General features: G+C 40.5%; 5 protein-coding genes across 6 annotated transcripts in view; 3 read left to right on the forward strand and 2 right to left on the reverse strand.

Moving 5' to 3' along the window:
- zhx3a (zinc fingers and homeoboxes 3a) overlaps positions 1-16,832 on the reverse strand; it is a 55,040-nt gene extending 38,208 nt beyond the window's left edge. The window contains exons 1-3 of one of the 2 annotated variants that reach the window (XM_079684362.1): positions 16,760-16,832; positions 15,516-15,587; positions 15,240-15,341 (exon numbers count right to left, since the gene is read on the reverse strand). The gene's annotated coding sequence lies outside the window, so the exon portion shown is untranslated. Of the gene's footprint in view, positions 1-15,239; positions 15,342-15,515; positions 15,588-16,425; positions 16,558-16,759 lie in introns of those variants that run through there. The other variant, XM_079684359.1, reaches the window with a different exon arrangement.
- Positions 7,653-9,500, reverse strand: mafbb (v-maf avian musculoaponeurotic fibrosarcoma oncogene homolog Bb). The gene has a single exon (XM_079684365.1). It carries the CDS (start codon positions 9,220-9,222, stop codon positions 8,248-8,250), a length of 975 nt encoding a protein of 324 aa, XP_079540491.1. The 5' UTR covers positions 9,223-9,500; the 3' UTR covers positions 7,653-8,247.
- LOC307041049 (DEP domain-containing mTOR-interacting protein) lies at positions 13,030-15,596 on the forward strand (the record flags this gene model as incomplete). The annotated part of the gene is made up of 9 exons (XM_079684366.1): positions 13,030-13,112; positions 13,222-13,400; positions 13,726-13,849; positions 13,997-14,175; positions 14,364-14,573; positions 14,684-14,809; positions 14,910-14,980; positions 15,251-15,355; positions 15,471-15,596. 9 exons carry the CDS (start codon positions 13,030-13,032, stop codon positions 15,594-15,596), a joined length of 1,203 nt encoding a protein of 400 aa, XP_079540492.1.
- On the forward strand, positions 16,716-21,518 carry adnpa (activity-dependent neuroprotector homeobox a). Its single transcript, XM_079684357.1, has 4 exons — positions 16,716-16,854; positions 17,746-17,858; positions 18,063-18,155; positions 18,254-21,518. Exons 2-4 carry the CDS (start codon positions 17,751-17,753, stop codon positions 21,098-21,100), a joined length of 3,048 nt encoding a protein of 1,015 aa, XP_079540483.1. The 5' UTR covers positions 16,716-16,854; positions 17,746-17,750; the 3' UTR covers positions 21,101-21,518.
- A 948-nt stretch (positions 21,519-22,466) lies between these two features.
- LOC307041793 (bcl-2-like protein 1) lies at positions 22,467-26,036 on the forward strand. The gene is made up of 3 exons (XM_079685334.1): positions 22,467-22,624; positions 23,726-24,360; positions 25,412-26,036. The coding sequence occupies exons 2-3, from the start codon at positions 23,845-23,847 to the stop codon at positions 25,550-25,552; spliced, it is 657 nt and encodes a 218-aa protein (XP_079541460.1). The 5' UTR covers positions 22,467-22,624; positions 23,726-23,844; the 3' UTR covers positions 25,553-26,036.
- The last annotated feature ends 1,507 nt before the right edge of the window (positions 26,037-27,543 follow it).

The following is a 27,543-nucleotide window of genomic DNA, read 5'->3' on the forward strand; positions in this document are numbered from 1 at the left end:
TTAATAATCAGCTGTGTCTCACGATAATATTACAAATAATACAGTATAAAGCAATTCAGCACTGGATTGTCACTTTTTTACAGCAGCTTTGATCAATTATTGGACACTGTGGTCAAAACTATAACAGTTCAACACAAATTAAATAGAATTACATTTTGTACAGATATTAATGTACCTCAGAGGAAGAATCCTTCTGACTTTGGTGATTTTCATATTAGTCCTCATCTCCTTGCCACCATGAGGTTGACATTTGTTTGGTTTTGAAAGATATGTCTTAAGGGTTAAAGGATGGATTGTCATGTGACATTGTCCTCTCAGGGTGAAGTGTTAGTTAAACAAAGAGAGTCATTACAGTCATTATTATACTTGCTAAGTGTCAACATGTCATTATTGTCATTACTAGCATGATAGCATGCTGGTGTTAGCATTCAACTCAAAGCCTTGGTACAGCCTAATAGAGTCATGGCATGGCTGATTACACTTATTGTATGGAACACATTGTTTTGACATAACAAGCCTTTTTATAAATTAAATCGATCAAATGACAAGGGTTTAAAGATTAAGAGAATTTTTATCCAAATTTGAAAACCCTTCCCAGCTCTATGAAGCCTTTAAAAATCTTTAAGCTCTTTTTTTAATGTTTAAGGCATAAACTTACACTCTTACTTTTACTGTGTTGGTTCATTCTTGCTGCTCTCAGCTTTTTTCAACATGAAAAGCTCTGAATAAACAACGGCAGACACACTGTGATAATTAGTGAGCTCTACAGGGGCTGGGAAGAAGATTCCTTTCAACCTTTAGGCGAGCTAGCTAGCTGTTTCCTCCCGTTTCCAGTCTTTTGGTTAAGCTAAGCAAACTGGCTGCTGCTTGTCGGCTCCCAAAACACAACGCTATATCTATTTGGCTTTTATCCAAAGCAACTTACAGCCACTGTATTCTAATATAGTACGTACAACCCCTACAAATATACAGATATTGATTTTATTTTAGTATAGTCTTAACAGATGAGATTTCAGTCTGCAACTGAAGATGTGTAGATTTTCTACCGTGCACCATTGTGGAGCCAAGAGAGCAAACAGTAGTGACTAAAAGGTACAATTAACCCGTTGAAAAGGTAATGTATCATCAGTGTTTTGTCTACAGTTGGTTTGTGATTCTCCTAAGTGGCCAAAGAACAGTTTTGTAAGCAGGTTTGAATGAATATATGATCAATAATATTGGTATTGTAAAGCAGGTATAAGCATCTACTGTTTTTGTTAATTATTTGCATGTAACCATGAGAATTTTATTTCTGTTGGCAACAATCAAGATTTATGTGACTGGCATTAGGTTCAAAGGACATTTGGTTCACAAACTATCTATCTTAAATTCAGTGGGAAAACGTATCACACCCTCTATAAACGTTGTTGTTTACCCGTAACCTTTCATTTAATTCTTTTGAGAAGTAAGTGTTTCTTTTTTTTCTGCCGTTGAATCCCAGAACAAAGTACTTCCTGTATCTCGACCACAAAAAGAGCAAACAAGTACATGGGTTCACTTTAGTATAAAAGGCCGGCGTCCCCTTAAATAGACGCCTTATAAGCTCCATCGTGGCCAATCACACGCTTCTCTCCCTGACAGTCCGACCACAGCGCACAGATGGTTGTTACTCTGTTGTTGTAGCGGAGCCTCAACATCGCGCATGATGACAAAGATGGCCAAGAAATGAAAGAATGGGTGTGTGAACAACTTTTGTGCCAAAGACGTAGGGACAGATACTGCTGTGCTAAAATCCTCTTAAAGAAAAAAGATTATATGGCTTTAAGTTCAGCACAGTCCTTCTGAGAAACACGAGGGAAGAGTTACGACACAAGGGAGATGTTAACATGACACACTAGTGGGAGAACGACACACCCAATTCCAAGGAGGCCTGTGAGACTTTACCAGAACGTATGACAGATTCTCATGTCAGTGACACCCGCAGAAACTTATAAAGAAGGGTGTCGAATGGTACATGGGCAGTGACAGTTTTGATTTCAAACCCTTTCATATGTTCATGTCTACTTTTCTCAGTCTTTATGAGAGAATCTAAACTAACGGTTAGTCAAGAAAAATATCAGTTCACCAACTAAACTTGCTCAAGATAATAGTTTTTCTGCAGATACCTTCTTGCAGCTCCTGCTTTTTGAAAGCTCCTACAAGTAACCATGAGGACTTAATTATTACAATTGGGTCTAAAAATACGTATTCCCACCAAAACGTCTTCAAAAGTTATTAGTGCCAAACAAAGGTTAAGGTTAGTTTATTTACAAAGCACATTTTCACACACAAATCAATTCAAAGAGCTTTACATAGGCAACAACACATCAAACAATTAAAAACAAAATAATACGACACAAGGGAGATGTTAACATGAAACGAAGACCTACTTTGCTCTATACATGTAGTCCTTTTTATGATTTAACTACTGTAAGTATACATAATATATACTTGTTGTTACATTTTGGAGTGCCTGGATTGCCTTCCTATGTATCCTGTTTTGTTCCAATCGCACCCGACACATCCTTCATCTATCGTTGAGAATACGTTCAACCTGTTATCTGTGTTTCCTGATTTATCTCCTACATTTAAACCCACCAAAAAAACATGCTTTCCTTCTCTTTAGTTTCCTCAAAGTTAGCAAGAACTGTTTACTTTCTCATCCTCAGGGCTCTTCAGTCCCACCATTACTTTTTTCCTGGATGCGAGTTTGTTATATACCAGAGACATCACCCGGTCCCTGAGGCCTGGACCTGATTTCCAGGTTGTGTTAAACTCGCCAAGGCGCACATGCTGGCGTCTGAGCAGGAGCTGACCCTTAATCAGCGAAGCGCTTCCAACAGCAACAGAAAGCCACAATTATCTGCCCTAAAGATAGGTAGGTTGTATACAAGGGGCCAGGGGCTGTGGAAAGGGAAGAGCCTGTCAGGGGAAAGGGGGAGGTGGGGGGAGAGCCTGAGCTAACCTCTGTGGCTCGTGTTTCTACTGTGCACTAATGGACGCCTGTCATCGTTATGGACAGAAACAGGAGGGCGCCTGCCAGCTGCATGACCCCCATAAAACAGAACAGGAAATCCTAGCAGGGAATGAAAGGAAAAGAGATTCCTTCTTTTTTTTTCTAATCTTCTCTTCAGTGAACCTTCCTTTACTCTTTGGCCTCTTGTTTATGCTGTAAAACTGCAGTGTCACTCATAAAGCTGGAGAATATGCTCCAAGTATGTAAGCAAGTCGAGGTGTCGAGTGTGATGTTCCTGAAATTAATCTTAACCAATTAGTCTCTTAGCAAAGATTGTGTTACCCCTGTTTCGTAGGCGAGTACAACACCTATATTTTTTACCCCAGGTTGTTTTTATATTGTGTCTGTCACGCTGGAAGCAACGTGTATAATCATTACATACAGTGGTTTGCCCTTCGCTCGGTAACCGAAGTCCAGGGTCTGTAATGTGACAGGACTTTGTCACACCTCTGTCAGTGGCGTCGACTGAAACGTGACAAGAACTTTATCAACGGGCCTTCCAATCAGATCCCTAGGAGATCATGCACAAACACGCTGAACACAACGTCCACAGGAAGCCAGATTCCTTATTACGGCCAATAAGATAGCAAGACAAGCTTTATTGTACTTCTGAAGCTACACATTAATCCACTCTGTTGCAGCCTGCAGAGCCCATCATGTGATTAACTAACTCATTACCAGTAGTACAATCATAATTACAGAGGAATCTTTGAGTATGTGGCTACACTGAAAAGCAACCATAGTCCAAGCAGCAGCTAGGGCAATCAAAAAACAAGGTGACAAACATTAACGGTCAGGATCACATGATATTTTGAAGAATGTGTGGCTTTGTGCAAGAGAGGAAGAAAGTGCATGATCGTCTGTATCTGCATAGCCATGTCTGCTCGTGTGTGTATGTGTGCCATGTCCATGGAGACGTCTATGTGCGTGTGTGACCGCTGCATGATTCACGGTGTCACAACTGCGCACAGAAACGACTGGACATCCTGAACGGAAACCACAGCCGTCGAAGCTGCGTTTTCCTGCAACACAAAACCTAACACTCTCACAAAGAGTCACTTGACTGGACCCTCATATAGGAAGTGAAAGAGGAAGCCCCTCGTCCATCCTGTCCTCCATCCCAATCTCAGCTCTACTCTTCACGTGAAGCTACTCTTGCAGACAATATGAGACTTTAACCGTTGCAAAACATCGGGTGAAAGAACTGGCTGAGGCTGGAAACGTCTTGCTATCGGGGGTCAAATGTCTCGTCAGTTGACATTTAGCCACAGGAGATTAGCGCCAATCATTAATGTGAACGCAGAATCCACTGATTGATCAATGGGGTTTGTTTGAATCAAATGAATATTTGCTCAGCTGATTCCTATTTGACTATTTTCTATCTAATCTCTGATGTTTTCGTCGGACAGTCAGTCAGGTGCTCTGCAACAAGATACTCAGTGTTTAGACAGTGGAACTGGGCCAAACCAACACTGTCCAAAAAGATGGCTATGATATCACAGATGGAGGTGGTGAGTGGTGTTTGACCATAGGGTCCGCTGGCCCGGCGTTTCCCTCATGGCTCGAGGCCTCTGGCTGTGTTCATTGGTGACAGTGAACGCAGCCTGGCAGCCTGCATTCCTCTGCCTCTCCCCACACAATGGTGAGTATCTGCAGCATTCCTCTGTCTGTGTCCGCTGTCTGAGACGCAGGCAGGCCTTGGCGAACCCCAGCACTCGGCCAAGAGGTTGGCACCACCTTTAACAGATTGTGATGGACACGTTTGAGTGTTTTCAATGAAAGGCCAGTCGACTATAGGCGTTATTTATTGTGTAAGAGCGTGTCATGGTTACATCGAGAGTGGACATCTTAGTCACGATGTAATAAAAAAAGGCCTCTGCAGAAGTGATTTGGAAATAATTTAAGAGATGATGATTCTTCCTCTTTACCCTGCTTCATCATCTCGTTTTTTCCGTGCAATCGTTCCTTCTCTCCATCTGTTTTAAAAAAATGCAAGCACGTCTGTTCTAAATCGTTTTCACTGCTCTTTATCCTTCTCCAGCTCTTTTGCTTTCTCTCTTGTTCCGATGCCACAGCCGTGCAGACACCTTTCCCTCCTGCTGACTCAGTAGCCAGCCTCAGGCGCTGTGGGCTGGGGGTGTTGGTGGCGGGGAGGAGGAGGGAGGGAAGGGGGGAGGGAGGCAGAGAGGGAGTGGGGGTAGTGTGAGGCTCCCACATCAGGCCCACCAGCCTATCACATGCGAGGAAAAAGAGCTGGCTAATCGTTTCTACAATGGCACCCTGCACACTGTCACACAGCACCACAAACTGCTCTCCTCGCCAACACTTCTACTGTATTATTCCACCGTAGCTTAGAAATCCTCATGTGATGTATGTAAGTGCGCAAACGTACCGCACCGAACAAAGAAATGCCCTGTTTGAAAAACCACACCTACGAAAACACATCTGATGCAATGTAAAATATATGCAAGTATACACATATACATGTACACCTCGTACCCAGTTTGTTCCAATTGTGCATTTACTAATACACATTTACACATCAGGTTCGAGCTGGTTTATATGGAAAAAAGCTAATATCTTTGTGTTTAAATCAAACACCTGGATATCAGTATTGGGTTGACTATTTGGCCTTTTAGAATAATTACACCATGAGATGTTTGATATATAATGATCAGTAATGTGGATGTAATGGCTAAGTGGTCAGAGACAAACAATGTGCCGGCTACATCGCTGCAAAAAATTCCATCACTTTACTAAAATATCTTTGAAACCAAGAAAGGACAACATTAACGTCACCTTAAAACATCCCAATTATAAACCAGTATTTAGTCTCATATCCCTATGTCCACATACTATATAGCTTCTATTTATTTAAATCTACTTGAGGAAGCCTTCTTCAATCTCGAATGCTGTAGACGTTTTGGAAGGTTTTAATAATTTGCCTGATTGTGTCATTTACAAATTACATAAAGACATGTTCAATTGTATTTATTGAAAAACAACAACAAAAATCAACAAAACATGTGAACTAATTGAACAACAAAATTCTTCAATAATAACTTGGAAGAGTTTTCTGCATAGCCGTCATCTGAGTGGGTTTACTGTTAATGAGGATATTTTACGAGTACACTTTTAAACTAGAAGAAAATTGAACTGTGCCTGTAAACAAAGTCTTGTGCAATTTATAAGAGCCACTGATTAATGAGCCTGTCCCAATAACATTAAAATATAGAGGAGCATTATTCATTGCCATAACCATCTGGTTTATTTTCTGCTACATCCTTGATGTTCACAAACGCACTCATTTACGTCACGCACTCCCGGTGCAGCGCGCCGACCTTCAGGGATTCGGCCTGTTCTCAGGGAGGAAAGTGTTTTTGCACCTGTGGTTTGATTTTAGAGCTGCTTTGGGGTCAAACCTGTCAGGGGGTCACACATGAAAAGAGAACCTGGTTTCCAGGCTAAAGGGTAGGGCCGTTAACAGAGCCACCTGCCAAACTCTCACCAAGGGTGGGAACTGAGAGAAAGTCTCCTCTGACAGCAAGAAAGTGGGAGATTTTTCCGCACAGAGGCTGTAAACTCCATTTACAATGTGACCACTTATCACACATTATTATCACAATGGCCTTGGAGCTATTACGGTTGTCCAAATATTATTGTAGTCCTGAACTGAAAACGATCTGTTGTCAGGGAAATGTGCAAGAGGATTTAAAAATGTAGCAGGACAGGGAAAAAAAAAGCCTATGAAGTAAAAAAAAAAAAAAATCGGCAAGACGAGCAGCAGTTTGTGCCGACGTGGTCGTTGTTGCTCTCTTCCTCCGTTAATGAATGCAGAGGTGTTTGTCTGAGGAAGAGAGCGGAGGGGAAGCCTGATTTCCACTCCATTTTATCTGTGCCCCACAGCCCCTGCCAGGCTGCTCTCACATGCAGGGGGTCCCACAGGAAGCAGCTCTCCATGAAGGGCAAAGGTCGAGAAGGAGAAGAGAAAGCCACTCTGCCTTTTTATTCTCGGCCAAACCAATAAATACACAACACTGGCACTCCTTCCTCTGGCCGTCCTATTATAATAATATTAATACTTGTGACACGCTAATGAAGTAAATCCACTTGGCCTTTCATTCTCCACCAAACTAACACATACACAACACTGAGGGAGTCCCAGTTCCTCTGGCCGTCTATTTGTAATAATATTAATACTTATGACACGACGATGAAGTAACATGACCTCTTCAAACTCACACTGTGAATGTGTGGACAGAGAGAAAATGATTTGAGTATAAAGTTGCGCTAATGTTTTCGTGCACCTTGTCTTAGCAGTCACTGCACTTAAATTAGTGAGTTCACTTTTATTTATATAAATGATATATTGTGTTAAAGAGTTCTAAAAGATAACGTTATATAGTGTGCACTTCTTTTAGGGCTTTTAGCATTTATTACTCAGTATATAAGTATTAAAATGTCGGTATAGCACTCATATGGATAACACACTATGATACTAATACAGGTGACTGGTGTGGTGTATGTAACATTTGAAAGCGTGTGCATGTCAGTTAAATATTTCACTGTGTGGATGTTTTTATATAGGATAGTAAATCTATCAGCAGATGAGACACAATTTTTAAAAAGTCACGATAGGTTTATTGATCCATAACAAATTAAAAACATAGTGGGTGAAAACAATTTGCATAATCATATATTATCTTAAAAAGAAAAGCAAATGAGGAACATATCTGTCCAGCAGAATCAGCTTCATAAAAAAGAATAGTCATTATCCTAGCGTGATTAACTTCTGTATGTTTTTTCTATTTTAATGAAGCATAAACACAAAATATAATTGAAGCTACAAAAACTAAGCAAAGCAACAAAAGAAATCACCAAAGTATTGAAGCGTAACTAAAGGATTAAGTAGTATATTAATAAAAAGGGAATATTCTCTGATTTCAAGTATCTCCTGTGAGACAAAATACAGATACGCCTGTATAAAATAAAAACATCTCATACATGTCCTGCATGCATGCTTCATTGTGATTTTCCATGTATAACTTGTTGTCTAGTTGTTTCTATTACAATTATTAGAGAGATATCCTTAAGTCCAACATTAATTACAATTTGAAGAATCCATGGGCCTGTTTGTTAAAGAGCAGGGCGATCTGTCAACATAATGCCTCCAATGCCATGGAGATGGGTCAGTTCTGCGGGATGGACAAAACTCACATTAAATACTCGGGTGAGGAGGGGTTGTCACTGGTGGACCCGGTTTCGTGGTAACAGTTCGCACCGGACAGTTTCTCGCATTTACTTTTGTATGCATCCCTCTCCCGCATCAGCCTGTTCAGTTCGTGTTTCAGCTGCTCGACCTGTCCCACCAGGCTGGTCTTTTCGTGCTCCAAAACGTGTTTCTGCTGGACGCGCTTGTAGCGGCAGGACTGTGCGTAACCTCTGTTTTTCAGGGTCCGGCGCTTCTGCTTCAGACGCATCACCTCGTCCTTGCCCAGGCCCCTGAGGAGCCGGTTCAGCTCCCTGACGGACATGGACACCAGCTGGTCGTCGGAGAAGTTGCTGTCCGCGTTGGACCGCCGGTCGTAGCGGCTGTGCGGGATGTGCGCACCGAGGTCCGACTCGTCATCCATCGAATCAGGGGAATCGCACCCCATGTCATCTTTCATATAAGGGTCTTCGCAGTGACTGCCGGGGATACCTTGCATGTCGGGGTGACCCGGGAGTCCCGGGTACTGCTGGACCGGCTCGTTGATGTGGCCGTACCCATCGTACTCAGCTTGGAAAGGTGGCTGGTGGTGGCCGTGGGGCACAGATGGGTGTCCCTGCTGTGCCGTGGCTCCGATCAGGGCCTCCATTGCGTCCTCGGGTGTCAGACCGAAAGATTGGGGGTACATTTGCTGAGGGTAACCCCCGTTGTTGGGTAACCAGAACTGGTCGCCCCCGGGGTTATTTCTCGGCTCGCTGGGGTTGAGGTTCGGTGACGAGGGTACCGAGTTGCAAGGTGTGCTGCCGGGGGTGGAGGAGACCGAGTCCGGTCTCTGGAGCTGGCTGCATGGCCCGATAAAGGAGCGGTCCATCCCTTGCATCGATTCTTTCTTAACGCCGAACTTCGCAAAGTCGAAGTCGCCGACGAAATCCATGTTGTTTTTCTGAAGTCCCAAATGTGAATGCGCCTCAGCGGACATGTTAACTGACAAAGCTGTTCTCTTCAAAGAGCTCTGAGTGTCCGACGCTATTTCACACAGTCAGCAAAAACGTGCTTACTTTCGAAAAATGGCAGTAATTCCAAACTTTGATTTCAGCTCACAAAGGGAAAAGACATGCGTGCGTAAAAAGCGTCCAAAACTCTGAAGTGGAAATTCTGCACCGCGCAGCCTTTTTTGTTTTCACTCGCTACACACTGAGACTCCACACTGATGCCAGCGAGCTGGACGCACCTCTGCTTGCTCAGGAGAAGCGCACTTTCTTCATAAAGCTGCATTGCTGTGATGTCACGCCTTCCAGGCTACACCTCCACGCTGCTCTCCAATGAAAAGACGCTGAGGAGGCAATTTGCATAAAAGCTGCTACGAGTCTGTCCCCACGAGCTTTTCGTGATGATCACTTGACCAAAACCTATAAATGTCTGCACAGCTACACACTATCTTATACAATATGTTTTTGTATATTCTACTTATCCTCTATTTTATATTTAGGCCTATTTATCTCACAGGAATTTGTACTATACTTGCACTTCTTCTCCTCACTTCTCTTTTTTGATTTCTATTTCTACTTGCACTATTTGTATTTGTTTTAAGTGAAGTATATTTGATGTTGCATTGTTGGAGGAGCCTGTGACTTATATTTCCATTGCCAAAATTATTCTGTATCTAAATCAAATCAAATGAAAAATGTATTATAGCCCCAAATCACAAGAAATGCCTCAAAGGGCTGTACAAAGCAAACAAAAGCAACGACAAAAACAATATAAAAACGTCATAGCATAACACTTATAAAAACATTATCTATCTAGTATAGATAGTGCAATAGTATCTATTGTGCATATGACAAAAAAGCCTATGAATCTTTAGATTAATCTAGGCAGAGTCAAATACCTACACACTGAGTCTGTGTTTTTATCTTCATTAAGCAAATCCAATAAACATAGGTAGTCACTTTTGCCTAAATATTAAACTTGCTTGATATCATTTTTTTCTTTCAAGCTTAAGTTGGTTTATATTTATATCTGGATTTGTGGTCATGTACACACGCCTGATTTCACTTAAACTACAACAAAAGGGAGGATACAGGACACTTTATTTCACTGTTGTTGTGGCCATGCTCTGTGGTTAGCACACAGGAGAACACTGACACCTTGTGGCCTCTAGTCTACACTGCAGGAGTCCCAATCTTAATATCTACCCTTAGATATGAAGTGTGCACCATCAAAGACTTGCATAAGAGGGAGCGAGTGTGTTTCTGAGGCAGTAAACTGAGGCTTGTGTTCTAAGAGGAATATTTGTGTTGTCAGATAAAAACATGTTAAAAAACTTTGTCAGAAGGCTGTTTAGCTCTTTTCATCCATCCATCCATCTTCTCCCGCTTATCCATGGTCGGGTCTTTTCATATAATTCTTTATTTTCTTAATTGTATTTGTTTTCTGGATGTTTTCAGGCTGTATTACTGCTGTTTTGACAGATGAAATGCTAAGAATGATTGGTTAATCTCATGTAGCATTGTGCATGTATTTAATATGTGAATACAGAGATGTTCTCTACCCTAAGCCCCTGACAGGCAGGAAAAGGCAAAGCATCTGACAAATCTATTCTTTCTTAATGTATTTTTGAACCAGAGTTGGCTGAAAGGCTCGTATTCATCTACAGTCCCAGCTCAGCAACATCTCTCACACAATTAAAAAAAAAAACCTGGCATGTTCCAGGATGTACTGCCTGATTCAGGGAACCTAGCGGTGTCCAGAAGTGACACAGCCGCACAGGAAATCAAAGGGTTAATCGACGTTCCTGCCCTGAGGTGACCCTCTCAGGCACCGCTTCCTCCAAAGATAGCGAAAAGCTTCACTGACAAGATAGAGGATTCGAGCCAAAACCAATAGAAAGTGCTGTCCGAGGACGCAGAGGCATTGTTCCAGTCAGGTTTAGTTGCTGGGAATAAAGGAAAAGAGGAGACAGTGTGACTGAGTGGGGATGGCTCAGGGACACAGAGTAGGATTTATGTCAGCATGGTGGGGGGGGGGGGGGGGAGTATGTAGTATAAGTTAGGCTAATGATAAGATGCTAACAGCCTAAGTGCACTCGGATAATTCACTACAAAAACACATGCTGTAACACACTAACATTATACATTTGACCCATAAAGCATCAACGGCTCTTGTAAATAGGGTTTCACTTTATTTGGAATGAGACCATTAAGTGAAAATGGATATTATTTGGATATTAATTGTGCCTACCCACCTACAAACTACACTAATCATGTAGCTTCTTTATAGGCGGTTAAGGTAGGGGCTCTACGTAGTACAGGTTTAGATCTGCCAATTTTTGTAAGGTAGGCAGCATTTGTGTGTTGAGAGGCTAAAAGCATGGATGCTGCTTTCACATCCCAAGGACCCACTTTACATAACCTGTGATGTCCTTGATTACAAAACAAATTCAGAAACCACATTACATAGAAGACAACCGCTGTAACTTGCAAATGTTTCTGTCGAAATATGGTAAAACTCTTGAAGTAGGGATGCCCCAATACGGATCAGGTCGATACAGACTCAATTAGTTGGATTTTGTCATTTTGACTTAACAGTCAGCAGAAAGCTGCCAACAAAGCCATTTGGCATCTCTTGCTACCTATCAGTGGTTAACTTTCCATGTTAGAAATAATCAAATGTAAGCGCATGGTCCTTTTTTGCTTTGTTTGTTTGTTGTGGGATTGGCTGTTAATGACATGACACAGCAGTGCCTACTGACCATGTTTAAAAAAAAATTAAGTGAAAAACAAGGCTTGCTTTGCTGGTCCTAAGTGTTAAGTTAAGAGGTTGCGTTGGCTGGTATACTCCAAAAATGCCTGACTTGCTGCTGATGACGTCAAAATACTATCCCCTGTTGTGTTAAATGGGGCCTATCTATTCAACTATGTTATATACTGAATTTACCAATCCTGACCATTTTTTTCAGAACTTCCTGTTCATTTGGAAGATATTCATTTTCATCAAGTTGTTGGTGCATAAAATATTGTTTTCATATTTAATTTAACAATTCAGTAATACACTTTGTATTTATGTGTTACCTTTAGGTTTGCAAAGTTAGCAAAGCAATGTTTAAGCCAGGCCTGATTTTATTTTAAACATGAAACAAGGATCCCTGTCACTTCCACACAGTAAGGCATACCGTTTATTAATCTAACACCAGTATCAGTTTGGTGGTCAAAGCCCAAGTATCAGTATGCAGGCTTAAAAAAAGTTGGATCAGTGCATCCATTTTTAAAATGTGACCAACTTCAAGTTCATCCAATGCTAGAAGGCTGACACGTAACAGCAAGTCTTCTAAGAAGCTTTAACATCCATAAAGCACCCTAGATAATCCAGAGTTTTGTTCCATTTCGGGTTGCAACATCACAGCATCCATTAACTGGCTGTCGTCAGTGCATAAGCAGCACGAAGGCAATTAGAAAAGGACTATTATGTGGATATCAACAGTCACTCACTTGTTTCTCTCAAAGTTGAATACAAAAACCGATTCCAAGATGCGCTATGAGAGGAAAACCAGTTACAGTTCAGCCTTAAGAAACGATAAAAACCAAAGGTTTGACAGGTTTCTGCATTCTGTCTGTGGCATGCCTGACAGAAATGAACCATGTCCTTGTCTTCCTTTCTTTCTGTATACACAACATCTTTCCCACATGGCAATTGGGGTTCTGTGTGTTTCTAACGCTATTTTGTAAACACAACAGGGGCCATACTGGAGAGTTAGCTTAATTTACCTTCCAGTCCACATAAAACAAACATGGAGAGAGCAAGCAGCGTTAGGAGAAAAGCCATGGCCCGACAACTTAAAGGAGAGGTCATGATTGCTGGAGAACAACTCAGGTATGAAGAGAGAAAGAGGTGGTGCTGGAGTGGATGTATGACATGTCTTTGGTCAGGTTTATGGGGGATTCAAAGTGTTAGGTCAAACATATGGCTGATTAATTTCAAGGTTGAGGCTACACGATGGAAAACTGATCAAGGACCGACGCTACCATCTCCGCACGTATCCAAACTGCTTTGTGGCACAGGAACTTATAGACTGGCTGGTGAGCCATAAGGAAGCTCCGGATCGAGCGACAGCCGTCTGCCTCATGCAGCACCTCATGGATCATGACATCATTCACCACGGTAATAATGAAGCAGATTGAAAGGGGATATATGAACACCTTCTCTGAATTAATGTTTTTCTATTGAAGTTTTATGAAAAGACAGACTTATTTCAAAACGTATCCAATGGAGCAGATGTGGCTCAGGAGAGCTAACCCATTTAGATGGTCAATGGTTTGATCCCCAGCCCCTGCAGCAGACATGTTGAGCTTTCCTTGAGCAAGATACTTAACCCACATTTACTCTCGTTGGCATGTTTATGGTATTAAAGTTGACTTAAATTGCTTTGGATCATCAGTAAAGTGACATGTAATGTGATTTGAAACTGTATGTTTTCTTTTCATAGTTTGTGATAAGAGGTCAGTATTGAAGGATGCCAAACTACTGTACCGTTTCCGGAAGGATGACGGCACCTTTCCCTTCAATAGGGAGGTGAAAATCTTCATGCGAGGACAACAACTTTTTGAACAGTAAGAGCTACAGTTCGTTTTGGTGCTGGGATACTTTTCTTTGACCTAAGAGTGTACTAGTTGGGATCCCAAAATTGTAACTTTGAAATGCTATATCCAGCATTTCCATGACAAATCTACTTAGGGTTTTTGTGTCTCTTTCTCAAGTCTCATAGGGGACAAGGACTCCATTCTGCAGTTGAGAGTGGAGCAAGGCGTTGCCTATCAGCGCTCCTTTCCTGGCTGCCAGTTGATCGACTGGCTCCTTCAGAACATGGAGGCAGAAAGCCGGCGCCAGGCCCTGGATCTGTGCCGCATATTGCAGGAGCATGGCATCATTCAGCACGGTGAGGGGAGTCTTTACTTACCCTTTGATGTATAGTAACAGGACTGTGAGCTGCTGCTGGCAGTGGGTAGGGCTGGCACTTTTTAAAATCTGAAGAAAAAACCCCTCATGGAGTTTTCTTTTGAAATCCCATACATTTTAAAAACGTTTTGTTTTGTGTCTTTCTCTCTGTCCCTTTCCCACCACTAGTGACAAAGAAGTATGATTTCTTTGACAGTGGACTGCTGTATCAGTTCTGCATCAATTTTTGTCGCAGGCGCCACCTATCTGAACTGTTGAGTGAAAGTGAAGAGGACGACGAAGATGTGTTGATATTGACACAAGAGGACAACCATCTTGAAAGTCCATTTGTTTTGCACAAAAGCCATCCTCAAGAGGGCAGTAGTGCTTTCCAGTCAGGTAAAAACTGATCTCTTTCCATTTTTGTAAATTTTTTTGCCTATTTTATAAACTTTTAATACTAATTATTGAATATAAAAGTCACTACTAATTAACTACGGTGGGGTCAGATAAATATCTGAAACAGGTTAACAGTGGGCGTCGACGCAGCTTGACTCAGCTTCACTCTGCTGGATTTCCACCCTTTGTCCAGCTCAATTCAACTTCAGTAATATGTAATCCTAAATCAGGCAAGTGTGTAATTAATATTCATGTGTCAAATAAATGAAATGTTCTATTGAGGTCCAAAACTGGAAATGGTGAATGTTCTTGATTTGTTTGTAAAACGTTTTCCAGTGCTTAGTAGAAGTTATACATCTGAAGAGCTATTGGCACCTGGTGCGCCTTTCATGAAGAAAGTGTTGACGGTGAGTTTGTTATAACTTTTTGGATTTTTAAGAGCTAACATTGGAGGCATCTCTGGTGTGTAAACAGCATTATTCCTGTATCAACTTAACAACAATACTCCTAAATTAAGTGGAGGATTAAATCACTTCAAAGTTGCCTATAGGAACAAGATGTAATGCATTTTTGAGAGATTATTCTTCCATGTGGAATAATAATGTTGTTTCTTAATATTGATACAATATAATCCATTTAATTACTGCACAAAGTAATGTCACTCACCTTGATCACAGGTGATAGGAGATGACCTGGCCTGGGGCTTTGTTGTCAGGGGCATGGCTCCCTGTTATGTGCAGGCTGTTGACCCTGGAAGCCCTGCAGCCGCTGCTGGAGTTAAGGTTAGATATATGTTTCACACATGGCACAGAAAATGGTAAAATACCCTCAAAGGAATTTGTAAAACAACACATATTTGACTCTTAAGACCTGTGTACTTCACATTATCTTCTTTAGGTGCGGCAGTTTTTGTGCCAGGTGAATGGACAGTGTGTCCTCTACCTGGACTACAGAACAGTCTCCAGGCTGGTGATGACAGGGCCTCGCACCGTTGTACTGGAAGTTATGGAACCACTGGAATGACAACATATTTCTGGTTTCAGACACAACTGCTCTGTTGGAAATGGAGGATCATTTTGTAAAGTTTATTTTTCCCAATTGCAGACTAGTACGGGCAGAGTTCTTATCTACATTGTCTGGGGTCGGGGTTGGAATCACTGAACATGGTTATGTTCGCAGCAAGAGTTAAACTTAATGATTGTGTGTCTATAGTGTTCTCATGAATTCATGAGCAATACATGTTTGCTTTGTATGACTGAAAATCTGAGGTGGAAAAAGTACTCAGATCTTAAATATTTGAGTAAAAGTAGAAATACCAGTGTAAAAACTCTGTTACAAGTAAAAGTCCTGCAATCAGAATGTTTTCACAAGAAAGTACAAAAGTATTGGCATCAAAATATACTTAAGTAACAATGGTACAAGTGCTCATTTTGCAGATTGGCCCAAATACAAATATTTTCTGAAAATTGTTATTGATGCATTAAAGTATTATCAAAGCTCGTTAATGTGCAGCTAATCTTAATGACTTTGTATGCTGCAGGGTAGTTTGTGAATTTACTCCAGGTGTAACTAAAGTCTTATTTAATTGTTGTTTACATTTCTCACCCTTATTCCTAATCTGAAAAGTAACTAAAATCCTAAAACAAATGCAGTAAAAGTACACTAAATAGGGCCTAGGCCTACCTTTAATTTGTATTGGGGTAGAGGTACAAAGTAGCAAGAAATGGGAAAAAGTGCCTAGAAATTGAACTAAAGTACAGTAGGCCTACTTGAGTAAATCTACGAAGTTACTTTACACCAATGCTGAAAATATTTTTTTTTACCAAAACAACCACAATAGACCAACTTTTACCCATCCAACCAGCGCCTGCCCAGCTCCCTGCTACGACTTCCGTCTTCTTATCGTCGCCATTTTCGACTGAGAGTTGGCTTGTTTGTAATGGATAGCGTTAGCTAGCAGGCTAGCCTGACCACCAGATCAAACACAAGACTAACTTGCCTTAGCCAGAGAACTGGGCGGTCCTGACAGTTATTCTTGTATATTGTTTTCATTTGATGTACACCCCTCTGTCCTGCCCTTCCCTCCTCAAGCTAAGTTGGCTAACTGTAGCTGATACAGCTAACAGACTAGCTTAGTGAGCTAGCTGTGGAGCATCAGCACCGGCTCAGAGGAGAGCGAACATCACCTCATCTGCACGTCCCGATCAGCCGATCAACTTCTTTATTGGTCCTTTATGTATTGAGGCAACCGGCAATAGCTAGCCTACAGTCGTATCCTAAGGTGAGTAAATATGTGATTGAATTGACAGTTTAAATTAAGAAATAAATAACGCTAACCGGCTATGGAACGCTAGCTTAGCTAAGTAACCCTACGGACATACGCGGGCAACAGAGCTAATGTTGGCTAACCAACTAGCGCTAGCAAAGAAAGCTAACAACATGTGGTGTAACTCTGATTACATAATAAATAACGCATCAAATCAGGGACATTTCACTCCTTGTGACTCATTAACGATGTCTTTATACTATATATAACATCTGTATTTACTATGTATTACATATGAATGTAACCACATATTCATAAACCCTGCACCGTATACGTATATGCTTCTAAATCAGCATCTGATACAAATATATTTATTTAATAATTTATTTATACGTTATTTACATTACTACAGCATTGTTCTGTTATGTGAATTAATTGGAAACTCATGCACTTTATCACTCTTTGCACTTTCTGGTTGGATGCAAACTGCATTTCTTTGTACTCAGTGAAATGACAATAAAGTTGAATCTCATGTAATCTACTCCACTAAAATTTGAATATTTTACTTTTTGCTCCACAATTTTTTTTTTACAAATATAGTTACTAGTTACTTTCCAGATTCAGATTACTAGCTAAAATTAAATATAATAAATTAAAACATAAACTATGATTTATATAATGTTAGGTTTAAATATCCAGCATTAAAAGTAGCTGCACCATGCCAATACTTTTATACATTTGTACTTTTACTTAAGATTTTTACTGCAGGGCTTTTTAATTGTAACAGTACATTTGTTGTACTGTATTAATTCTACTTTTACTTAACTAAAACATACTAGTACTAATTCCTCCCTTGAATAAAATGTAAGTTTGCCTCAAACTAATGAGCTGTTCATTTGATTTCAGGAGAGATGTATCAACTTCCAGTGAATAACCTTGCAAGGCTCAGGAAAGCTAGGAAACATGTGAAAAGAGCACTTGGCGACATTGGACTAGAGTACTGTAAGGAGGCAGCAGAGGTGAGTCTATTTTATTTGCATTAAAGTTAAAGCTTATTTATCTTTTTCATTCTTGTTTAAACATAGTTATAAGTGTGTGTAGGTGTGTATCTAAACCTACCGGTCTGGCTGATAATTACAAAATATTGTATGCAATCAAATGTGCCGGATTTAATATGAACTAATCCTTATTGTGTACGATAACAATCCTAAATCTTTCCACAGGAGTTTAAAGAGTTTTGCCCTGATGAGCAATATGTACAGGCCAGTCTTTGCCTTAATATCTGCTCATGGGATCCATCATATTCTAAAACACAGGTAAAAGTGATTTCTGTGTCCAAGGCCTTTTAACATTCTTATGCACAAATAACTATTTTTGTCTTAATACCATTGTTTTTTCCCCTGATGTTTTATAGGAATACAGATCGAAGCCATTCTGCTGCACGGAGTGCCCGTTTTCCTCCAAGTACTACTCGGGCTACAAAAATCACTTCCGCAATGTACACAGAAAAATCTTTGATGGTAAAATTCAGCTCAACTGTCCTTACTGCTCATTCGCTGCAAGCAAAAAGACATTGGAGACTCATGTTAAAATATTCCACATACCCAAAGCAGCACAGCAAAGTTATGGGAACCCACAGGGAGCTGTGCTGGGAAAGAACAACAAAGTGCAAATTGATAGGGTGAGACAGGGAGATGGTGTGGAGAAAGCAATGTACTTTTGCAAAAAGTGCACGTTTCGGGACACTCTTTACAATGTTGTGAGACGGCACATCTACAGGGAACATTTTCAGCACATTGTGTCACCATATCTTGGTATGGTTTCCGATTCATCTGTCAAAAAAGGTGCTAATTCTGTCAATGGCAACAACATCCTCTGTAAAGGCTGCCCGTTTACCACTCGTAGTTATGAAGCTTTAGTGCAGCATGTTGTAGAGTACCACGAGCGCATTGGTGCTCAAGTAACAACTATGATTGGACATGCTAATGTTATTGTCTCCAGGCCTCAATCCTCGCCAGCTGCTTCTCAGAAGTCCCCTGTGATCATTAGGGGCCAAACACTGAGAATTGAACCAATGGCACAATCAGTGATTGGCTATTTAAAGCCAATGGCCCCTGCTGTTAAAAGTCAGTACTCCATCGCATCCGGCAAGGTGCGTATCACACTTCCTGGGAATAGCACTGTGGCTGAAAATAATGCTGGTGTAAACACATCGCAGACACAGAAGTGGAAGATATGTACAGTTTGCAATGAGCTCTTTCCTGAAAACCTCTACAGTGCTCATTTTGAGAATGCACACAAGGCAAAGAAAGTATGGGCACTGGCCAAGTACATCATGAAAATCCACAACTTCACCAGCAAGTGTCTGCTTTGCAACCGCTATCTGCCCAGTGACACACTGCTTAACCACATGCTAATCCACGGGCTCACCTGTCCGCAGTGCCACGCTGCTTTCCACAATGTTGAGAAGATCATTGAACACGTCGGCCAGGCTCATCCTGATGACTTTGTTGGACCCCCAGGTGCATCACCTCTAACTTTTGATCTCACCATTAAACAAGATAAGTCCATAAACGTACAGCTTGTTGTGCTCACGTTCAACATGAAGGAATCGAGTAATGGTCAAGATCCGTCTGCTCAGAAAGTTTCAAGGCTGGCCAAGCTAACTAATCCGAGAATGATTGAAAAGAAAAGTGAACAACTTGTTCGAAACTTTGCCGGACAGGGCAAGAAGACTGAGGTCGGGAAGACTTTGTGTCCGCTCTGTTTCACCATCCTCAAAGGTCCCATCTCCGAGGCTTTGGCCATGCATCTGAGAGAGCGACACCAAGTGCTCCAAACAATGCATCCTGTTGAAAGAAAGATGACATACAAGTGCATTCATTGCCTGGGTGTGTACACCAGTAACATGGTGGCTTCCACAATCACGCTGCATCTTGTGCAGTGCAGAGCTGTTGGTAGGAACCAGGCAAGCCAAGGCTTCAAGTCCGCCTTGACGCTCAACTCCTCCGGGGCTGGCTTCCTCAAGAGGCAGCCACCAACTCAGTCTTCAACCGACCCCAAGAAGATGAAACTGAGCAAGGAGTCAAATATTTCCTCCACAACTGTTGGAAATCAGTCCATACTTGACGGACTCGCTCTGGATCCTGGAAGCTACGAGCACAAGACTTACGAGGCCCGGAAAGATTTTCTGACGGCCTACTTCAACCAGCGACCATACCTCTCTACTTGGGAAGAGGAGACGCTGTCTGCAAGTCTGTGGCTCTGGAAATCTGACATTGCTAGTCACTTCGCAAACAAGCGAAGGATGTGCGAAAGACACTGCGAGGCCAAGAAGCTGTCTGTCCTGCTCGGCTTTGACATGCACGCTGTAAAGAAAGTTAAGCATGACTTGGAGTTTGTGGAAAGCACGATTACTGGCACCTTCACGGGGAGATCTGGAGGCCTCAAGTCTGGTACTCCAAGCACAGACCAAAACAAGCAGAGTGAGACACTAAAATGTACCTTAAAACTCAGTACATGCACAGAGACTATTTCCATTGACTCAGACAGTGAAACAGAAACAGAAGATAAACCTACTGAGAATGGAAATGTTGACACTAACCAAGATGAGAATGGAAATGTTGACACTAACCAAGATGAGAATGGAGATGTTGACTCTAACCAAGATGAGAATGGAGATGTTGACACCATCCAAGATGAGAATGGAGATGTTGACACCAACCAACAAGATGAGAATGGAGATGTTGACACCAACCAAGATGAGAATGGAGATGTTGACACCAACCAACAAGATGAGAATGGAGATGTTGACACCATCCAAGATGAGAATGGAGATGTTGACACCAACCAACAAGATGAGAATGGAGATGTTGACACCAACCAAGATGAGAATGGAGATTTTGACACCAACCAAGATGAGAATGGAGATGTTGACACCAACCAAGATGAGAATGGAGATGTTGACACCAACCAAGATGAGAATGGAGATGTTGACTCTAGCCAAGATGAGAATGGAGATGTTGACACCAGCCAAGATGAGAATAGAGATGTTGACACCAACCAAGATGAGAATGGAGATGTTGACACCAACCAAGATGAAAATGGAAATGTTGACACTAACCAAGATGAGAATGTACCATCTGAGGAGCCAGCAAACCTGACAGAAGAGGCTGAACCTTTGAACACTGACGACCCCTCTAGCGAAAAGGAAAGCTCTTTGCCAGATGAGAAAGAAAATGCTATGATGACTTTGTGTTAGTGTCACTGCTTAGAAGTGTGCCTTGTAAACAGTATTCAAGGCAAACAAAAAGAACAGGTCTGAAGATGGTTACTAATCACAAATATTTGGTCAAATGGCATGAGTGACTAAAATGAAACATTTTGATTTTGGGTGGGGGGGAATGACATATAGTGCATAAATATATGACATATGTAATAGACATTGTATATATTTTAGCCATTATTATTGTTTTGATAGTTTCTTCCTATGTTATTCACCTTAACTGTCCCAAGATTGGTTAAATGATTATTCAAAGTTCCCCTCTTACATATTTTTGTTGTTGGGACAAAAAACGGTATCATATTGTTATTTCACATTTAGAACATGTAGGATATGCTAAATGCTCATGTACATGTTTTAATAAATATGTTTGTTAAATAAAAACATTTGAAGTCTGTTACAATTTTTGATTCAGGTCTTATGGAAATAGATATTTTCTTATGTATAGAATGAAGGTTTAATGTAGTTATGTCTATTGTCAATCGGGAACAAAAATATATTATTTGGATTTTTTTTAGTGTGTACTTAAATGTAAAGAAAGTGATATAAAAAGGATTGTAAAAAAAGAGACTTTGTTGTAAGTAAATGTAGGTTAAGTGCATGTTGTCAACTAGAGCTCATATGTTACTGAACTTTTAATTCACAGCATTAATCATAAATGAACAAGAACACGTTTTTTTTACAAGAACTAAGGACAGAAGATTTTAAGTAAAAATCCCCAGCTTTTGTCTTTGTCATGACTTTAATTATAATTGACATGTTTTTTTGGTATGATAATGCTGAATCAGGTTTGGGGTCTATCCATGTCTTCTCAGAGGTGGAAGAAGTACTCAGATTGTGTACTTAAGTAAAGTAGAAGTACCAGAGTGTAGGAATACTAAGTTACAAGTCAAAGTCCTGCATTCAGAATATTACTCAAGTAAAAGTATTAGCATCAAAATATACTTAAAGTACCCGAAGTAAAAGTACTCATTGCAGGGTAGCTTGTGAATGTACTCCAGGGGTGTAACTAAAATCTTGATTGTATTTGATTATATTTCACATCATTAATCAAAATAACTAAATCAATGTTGGAGTAGTCTGTGGTATTCGGTACAAAGCAGCAAAACATTGAAATACTCAGGTAAAGTACAAGTCTCTCAAAATGTTAGTTAATTAAAGTATATGCGTAAACGTAGAAAGTTACTTTACACCACTGCTCGTTCTGGAAAAGGAAATGACGAACATTTTCTCCAGGAAAGAAACGTAAATGCTTTTCCAATAAATGTATTTCAACGGGCCCCTTCATTTCCGGTCTTTCTCAGACGCTGATTGGTCCAGCGGTCAAAGGAGGCGGGACTTCTGGCTGTACAGTAGCCGAATTGGCCAACCGCCAGCGTGCATCATAGTCCAGGCCATAGTGTTGAGCTGCAAAAATGTCCATAGTCTGTTTCTATTCACAACTACAGCTTTTAGTAAGTCCATAGCTGCACTCTGAAAGGGAAAACAACCTTTTTAGCAGTTGTAAGTATAACTGTCAAATTATGATTACCTCATATCCTTCCCGTGAATGTAGTTTGTGGTCGGTTTTAGATGCGTTTACTACATATAAACAGCTAGTTAGCACGTTAAGCTAAAACTAGTTATATCTACGTGATATGTAACTAAAGCTGTCAAGGTGGCAGGTTGACACATATATGTCTTCATTTACATCGTAATGGTTTAATGTTGTTGTATTTCCTAATGTTGAGCTTGTGAGGGTGCTTTGTTTTGATTATTTTTGTTAGCTTCAAATGTTTGCGACACTTCGATGTTTCATACATATTTTCTGCCATTCCAGACACCCATTAGTTTGAATTCATATAATAACAAAATTGAAAGATATCAGCAGATTGCTTAACCGTACAGTCAACATGTTCACTTTATTGTGTGCTAATGCAGAGCAAATACTTTGTATTCATCTGCAAGTATTACTCAGATATGACAATGTGACTGAATGTCATGCCTGATGTTTTCTGTGATTAATTACACAAGTCTTGAATGTTTTATGAGTTACTAATTCATGTCGTACAGTAATGAATGGAAACCAATGGGTGCTAAAACACTTGCTGAATGTACCTATAGGTGGAAGTTTGTACTTAAGTAAACGTAGAAGTACCAGAGTCTAAAATACTCTGTTAAAAGTGAAAGTCCTGCATTCAAAATGTTACGCTAGTCAAAGTACAAAAGTATTTTGTAAAAGTGCATGTTTTGATTATATTTATTGATGCATTAATGTGTTTATCAAAGCTGGCTAAGGTGCAGCTAGTTTTTACAGTTGTATTTATTCCTGGGTGGTTTTTGAATTGAGTCCAGGTGTAACTAAAGTCTTATTTAAGTGTTGATTATGTTTTATATAATTTATCCTGCAAAGTAACCTAAGGTTTTAAAAATGTAGTGGAATACAACTACAATATTTGCCTCTGAATTGTAGTGGGGTAGAAGTACAAAGTAGCCAAAAAAACGTTCAATATTCAAGTAAAGTACAATACCTCCAAATTGTACTTGAGTGCATTACTTGAATTAAAGTACTTAGTTACTTTGCACCACTGCATGGACTTCACTCTCCTCTCTGTATGCTTCCAGGCTGCATCATAAAGAGAAGACGCTCTGATGTGACGGCGCACAGACTGAGAGGAATGGCAGGAGAAACCATGGGGTTTGATTAGCCTGTCTGTGTGTTGGACGATCACTCTGTGGAAATCATGTCGCACAGGAACAGAGAGCTGGTGGAGTTCTTTGTGAGCTACAAGCTGTCTCTGAGGAACCACCCATGCTCTCTGCTGAGGACAGAGGACGCTGGCAGGAGGACTGAGGGAGAAAAGGCCAGCTCGGCCGCCAGCAATGGCTCGGCGGTCAACGGGGGCGGCCAGCCTGGGACGGCTTCACCCCCTCCGGGTGATATGGAGCTGGTCAAGGAGGCGCTGAGGGACTCGGCCAATGAGTTTGAACTGCGCTTCACGCAAGCATTTAGTGACCTCTCCTCGCAGCTCGACATCACTCCTGACACAGCCTACCACAGCTTTAAGAGCGTGATGGACGAGGTGTTCAGGGACGGGGTCAACTGGGGACGTGTGGTGGGCCTGTTTGCATTCGGCGGCGTGCTGTGTGTGGAGTGTGTGGAGAAGGGTATGAGCGAGCTGGTGTCCCGCATCGCAGACTGGATGACCATGTACCTGGACGAGAACATCAGTCCGTGGATCCAGAGCCAGGGAGGATGGGTGAGTCAGCAGGGAGGAAGGGAGTCAACATGCAGGTTTATTAATGGCACTGTGACTGAGTCTATCCAAAACAGATAATGAGTGGCACGCAGTGAGATAAAAGTGTGGGAATAAAAACAGCAAATCAATACTCGGTATCAGCAGATCGCCTTTGTAGGCATATCAAGAAAACTACTTTTGTATATATTGTCCAAGAAATCCGTTTACTGAATTCTATTATTTTAATTTTACTCCCAAGTTTAATCAGTGCATCCCTCACTGTGTCTAGTGATTTAAAAAAGCAATAACACAAGAAAAATAATCAGATTTTGTTATCGGAAACTCTCTGCCTTGAGGCTCTATATCCAGTCAGCTTTGAGTCACAGCAATTATTCCAAGGAGTGGCCAGAAAAATATCAATTATCTAAGAACTTCTCCGACCACTCCTGCAGCATGGAGCACTTTTGTGCCATTTGTGCACTCATGCCTCATTATATTATTTATGAAAACATCTGAAAGGTACTTTTATCAACCAGTATTTAAAAATATCAACAAACATTTGTTATCATCTCTCTTCTTGTTGTCATCTGCAAACAAAAACAGGTATATTAAACTCCAACAACTTTCAATGTCTGGCGAATTATAAATGTCTTTCTTTCCTCATTTATATATTAGTGACAACACATCAAAATACAGCAAATACATGTCTATTAGAAAAACAAACAAATACCCTAAATACACACACACACACACACACACACACACACACACACACACACACACACACACACACACACACACACACACACACACGCGCGTTAAGTAACTCAATATACAAAAAAGCACTAAATACAAAAAAGCCAAATGACATGTCTCATTTATTGCAATTTTTAGGTCATCAATTTTAAAGTTGCAATTACATACATGTTGTTCATAGGTGCAAAAGTGATATTTTCACCCCAAACTGTAGATTTTCTGTGAAGTAATCCTTGATATGAACAGGTACGAATCTAGGCATTGTCTAAATCCTCTTGTTTTTGTTTTGCTTGTCTGAATCATTTCTGTTTTCCAGGACTGCTTTGCTGAGATCTTCGGGCAGGACGGCGCTGCAGAATTGAGGCGATCTCAGGAGAGGATGAGAAGATGGCTGCTGGCTGGAGTGGCGCTGCTGATGGGAGTGCTGGTCGTTGTGGTCGTCACTAAGAAACGGTGAATGTGCTTTATCGTGGCACCCCCCTGTGTATTGCAACGCCAACAAAAAGTAAAAAAGGAAATAGTTGATGTTTACAAAAAGCCCAGTCTGCTTGTGCACTGACAGAATGTGGATTGGCTGACAGCAGTTTGCGGGAGTCTCTATAAAATGTAGCTTTGTGAGCCGTCACACCTCTCACCCCACTTTGTCCTGTAACTTTTATTATTTTTTAAACACGGCCAAGACTTTCAGTTGTTAAAGGGTGTTAACGTTCAGACTGGAAGTGCTTTAAATGATAAGCTAAGTGAAATAGATTCAGCTGGTTTGATGAGACTGCTTATTTTATTTTTCCTTTGTGCGTTTTCCAAGGACCAAACTTTTATTACTTACAAACTGACAGATAGAATATACGTTATACTTCCTCTTCACTGTGTAATGCTCAGCTCCTTTGTTGGCTGTACTGGAGTGTTAGGCATGCTTCAAAAAATAAATATATTTATGTTTTTCTTGTGTCTTTTTTTGTTTTTTTGTGCAGGTGAATTAGTAAACCGTTAGGGATTATTTTTCTGTCTATCAACTATTTTGATAATTGATTAAGTAATAACCTGCAGATTCTTTTCTGTTCAGTTTGATATTAAAATGCCTTTATTTTAGTTTCAGACTGAGAAAAACCACACATTCAAAGACATCACCTCAGACTTTAAGCAACAACTGGGATGGACCATTTTTTGCATTTCCCAAAGACTACAAATCTCACATCTCAGAATTATTCAGCGAAATTTGTAGAAGGAAATAAAACTCTAATGCAACAAAATGACATCATCGTAAACCCAAATAATCTCCTCTTTTGGTGCAGAGAAAGATATTTATATCTACATACATACCAAAAATGTTATGTTTACATTCTCTGTTTCTATGTTTTACATGCCTAGGGGGCTCCAAAGATAATTCTCCTGCTTCGGCCTGACAGGAGAATGTATTTTATTCTAATCAAGAGCAGATGTGATTTTGTGAATCTTTTAGAAGATTTAACACAATTCATATTCAACATAAATTAAAAAAATGTAATGCCCGCCCACTGAATAAAAATGTATCAGATTATATACCAATATTCTGATATAGACATCACTGAATACATCACTTGTTAAGTACAGCGATCATAAAATCATTAATTTTTTCATAAACAGTATCCCAAATATTTCTGATACATGAAAGGATAGATCAAATATCTTTAATGAGGGAATCCACTTTAAATGTCCTTTACCCATAGCCTGTATAAATAAAGCTTTTACCAGATTAATTCAACACATATTATTTTGTATTACGTGACACGATTGTCGTTGTTGAAGCAAATCAAGAACCTTCACCTAAAGCAGGGGTTCCCAAACTTTTCAGCCCCCAAAATAACAGTGCCAGAGACTAGCGGGGGGCTAGTGAATTAATTTCAGTTTTCCGCACTCTCGCAGGAATATCTCCGCAATGGAGCGAGCTTAAGTTTCACTTTCGATTGCATGATATAGCCCATCGCAACACCTCCGTCAAGCATGTTGCCACTTGTTTGTACCATTTTCAGGCGATTTGTAATCTGTTCTAGAAAAACGATGTGTTTTTTAGGATTTCAAGAAGCATATAGAACAAACAATGGATGTATTTTATGAACATTTATCCATGCTGAAAGTAGATTCAGATGTGTTAGGAGTGAGATAGAGATTATTATCTAATATATGCATCTGATGAAGCATTGCATGAAGTCTGTTGATGATCAGAGGCTGTTCTTGGGGCTGCATAAACGTTTTTTTTTGTTTTGTTTTGTAGACAGACCATGCAGGCCTCAGAGAGTTAAACTTGGGCCTGCGACCATAGTTTTATTGTATTTTGTTTTGAAAGTCCACAGCGGAGGTTTGTGTCATACTACATGCGGTGTATTTTGCATATCTCTCAGTAGCCAACAATCTGTGAGTCTGTTGGCTCGGACATAAACTTGTGTTTAAAACAATACCACATAATAAATG

The sequence above is a fragment of the Notothenia rossii genome, assembly GCF_949606895.1.
Source record: "Notothenia rossii genome assembly, chromosome: 5".
In the NCBI taxonomy this organism is placed as follows: domain Eukaryota; kingdom Metazoa; phylum Chordata; class Actinopteri; order Perciformes; family Nototheniidae; genus Notothenia; species Notothenia rossii.

Coding starts and splice junctions, on each gene's coding strand:
- mafbb (XM_079684365.1), bottom strand. CDS start 9,222: ATGTCCGCTGAGGCGCATTCACATTTGGGACTTCAGAAAAACAACATG.
- adnpa (XM_079684357.1), top strand. CDS start 17,751: ATGTATCAACTTCCAGTGAATAACCTTGCAAGGCTCAGGAAAGCTAGG. Junction 17,859..18,062: donor ACTGTAAGGAGGCAGCAGAG/GTGAGTCTATTT, acceptor ATCTTTCCACAG/GAGTTTAAAGAGTTTTGCCC. Junction 18,156..18,253: donor CATCATATTCTAAAACACAG/GTAAAAGTGATT, acceptor GATGTTTTATAG/GAATACAGATCGAAGCCATT.
- LOC307041793 (XM_079685334.1), top strand. CDS start 23,845: ATGTCGCACAGGAACAGAGAGCTGGTGGAGTTCTTTGTGAGCTACAAG. Junction 24,361..25,411: donor TCCAGAGCCAGGGAGGATGG/GTGAGTCAGCAG, acceptor TCTGTTTTCCAG/GACTGCTTTGCTGAGATCTT.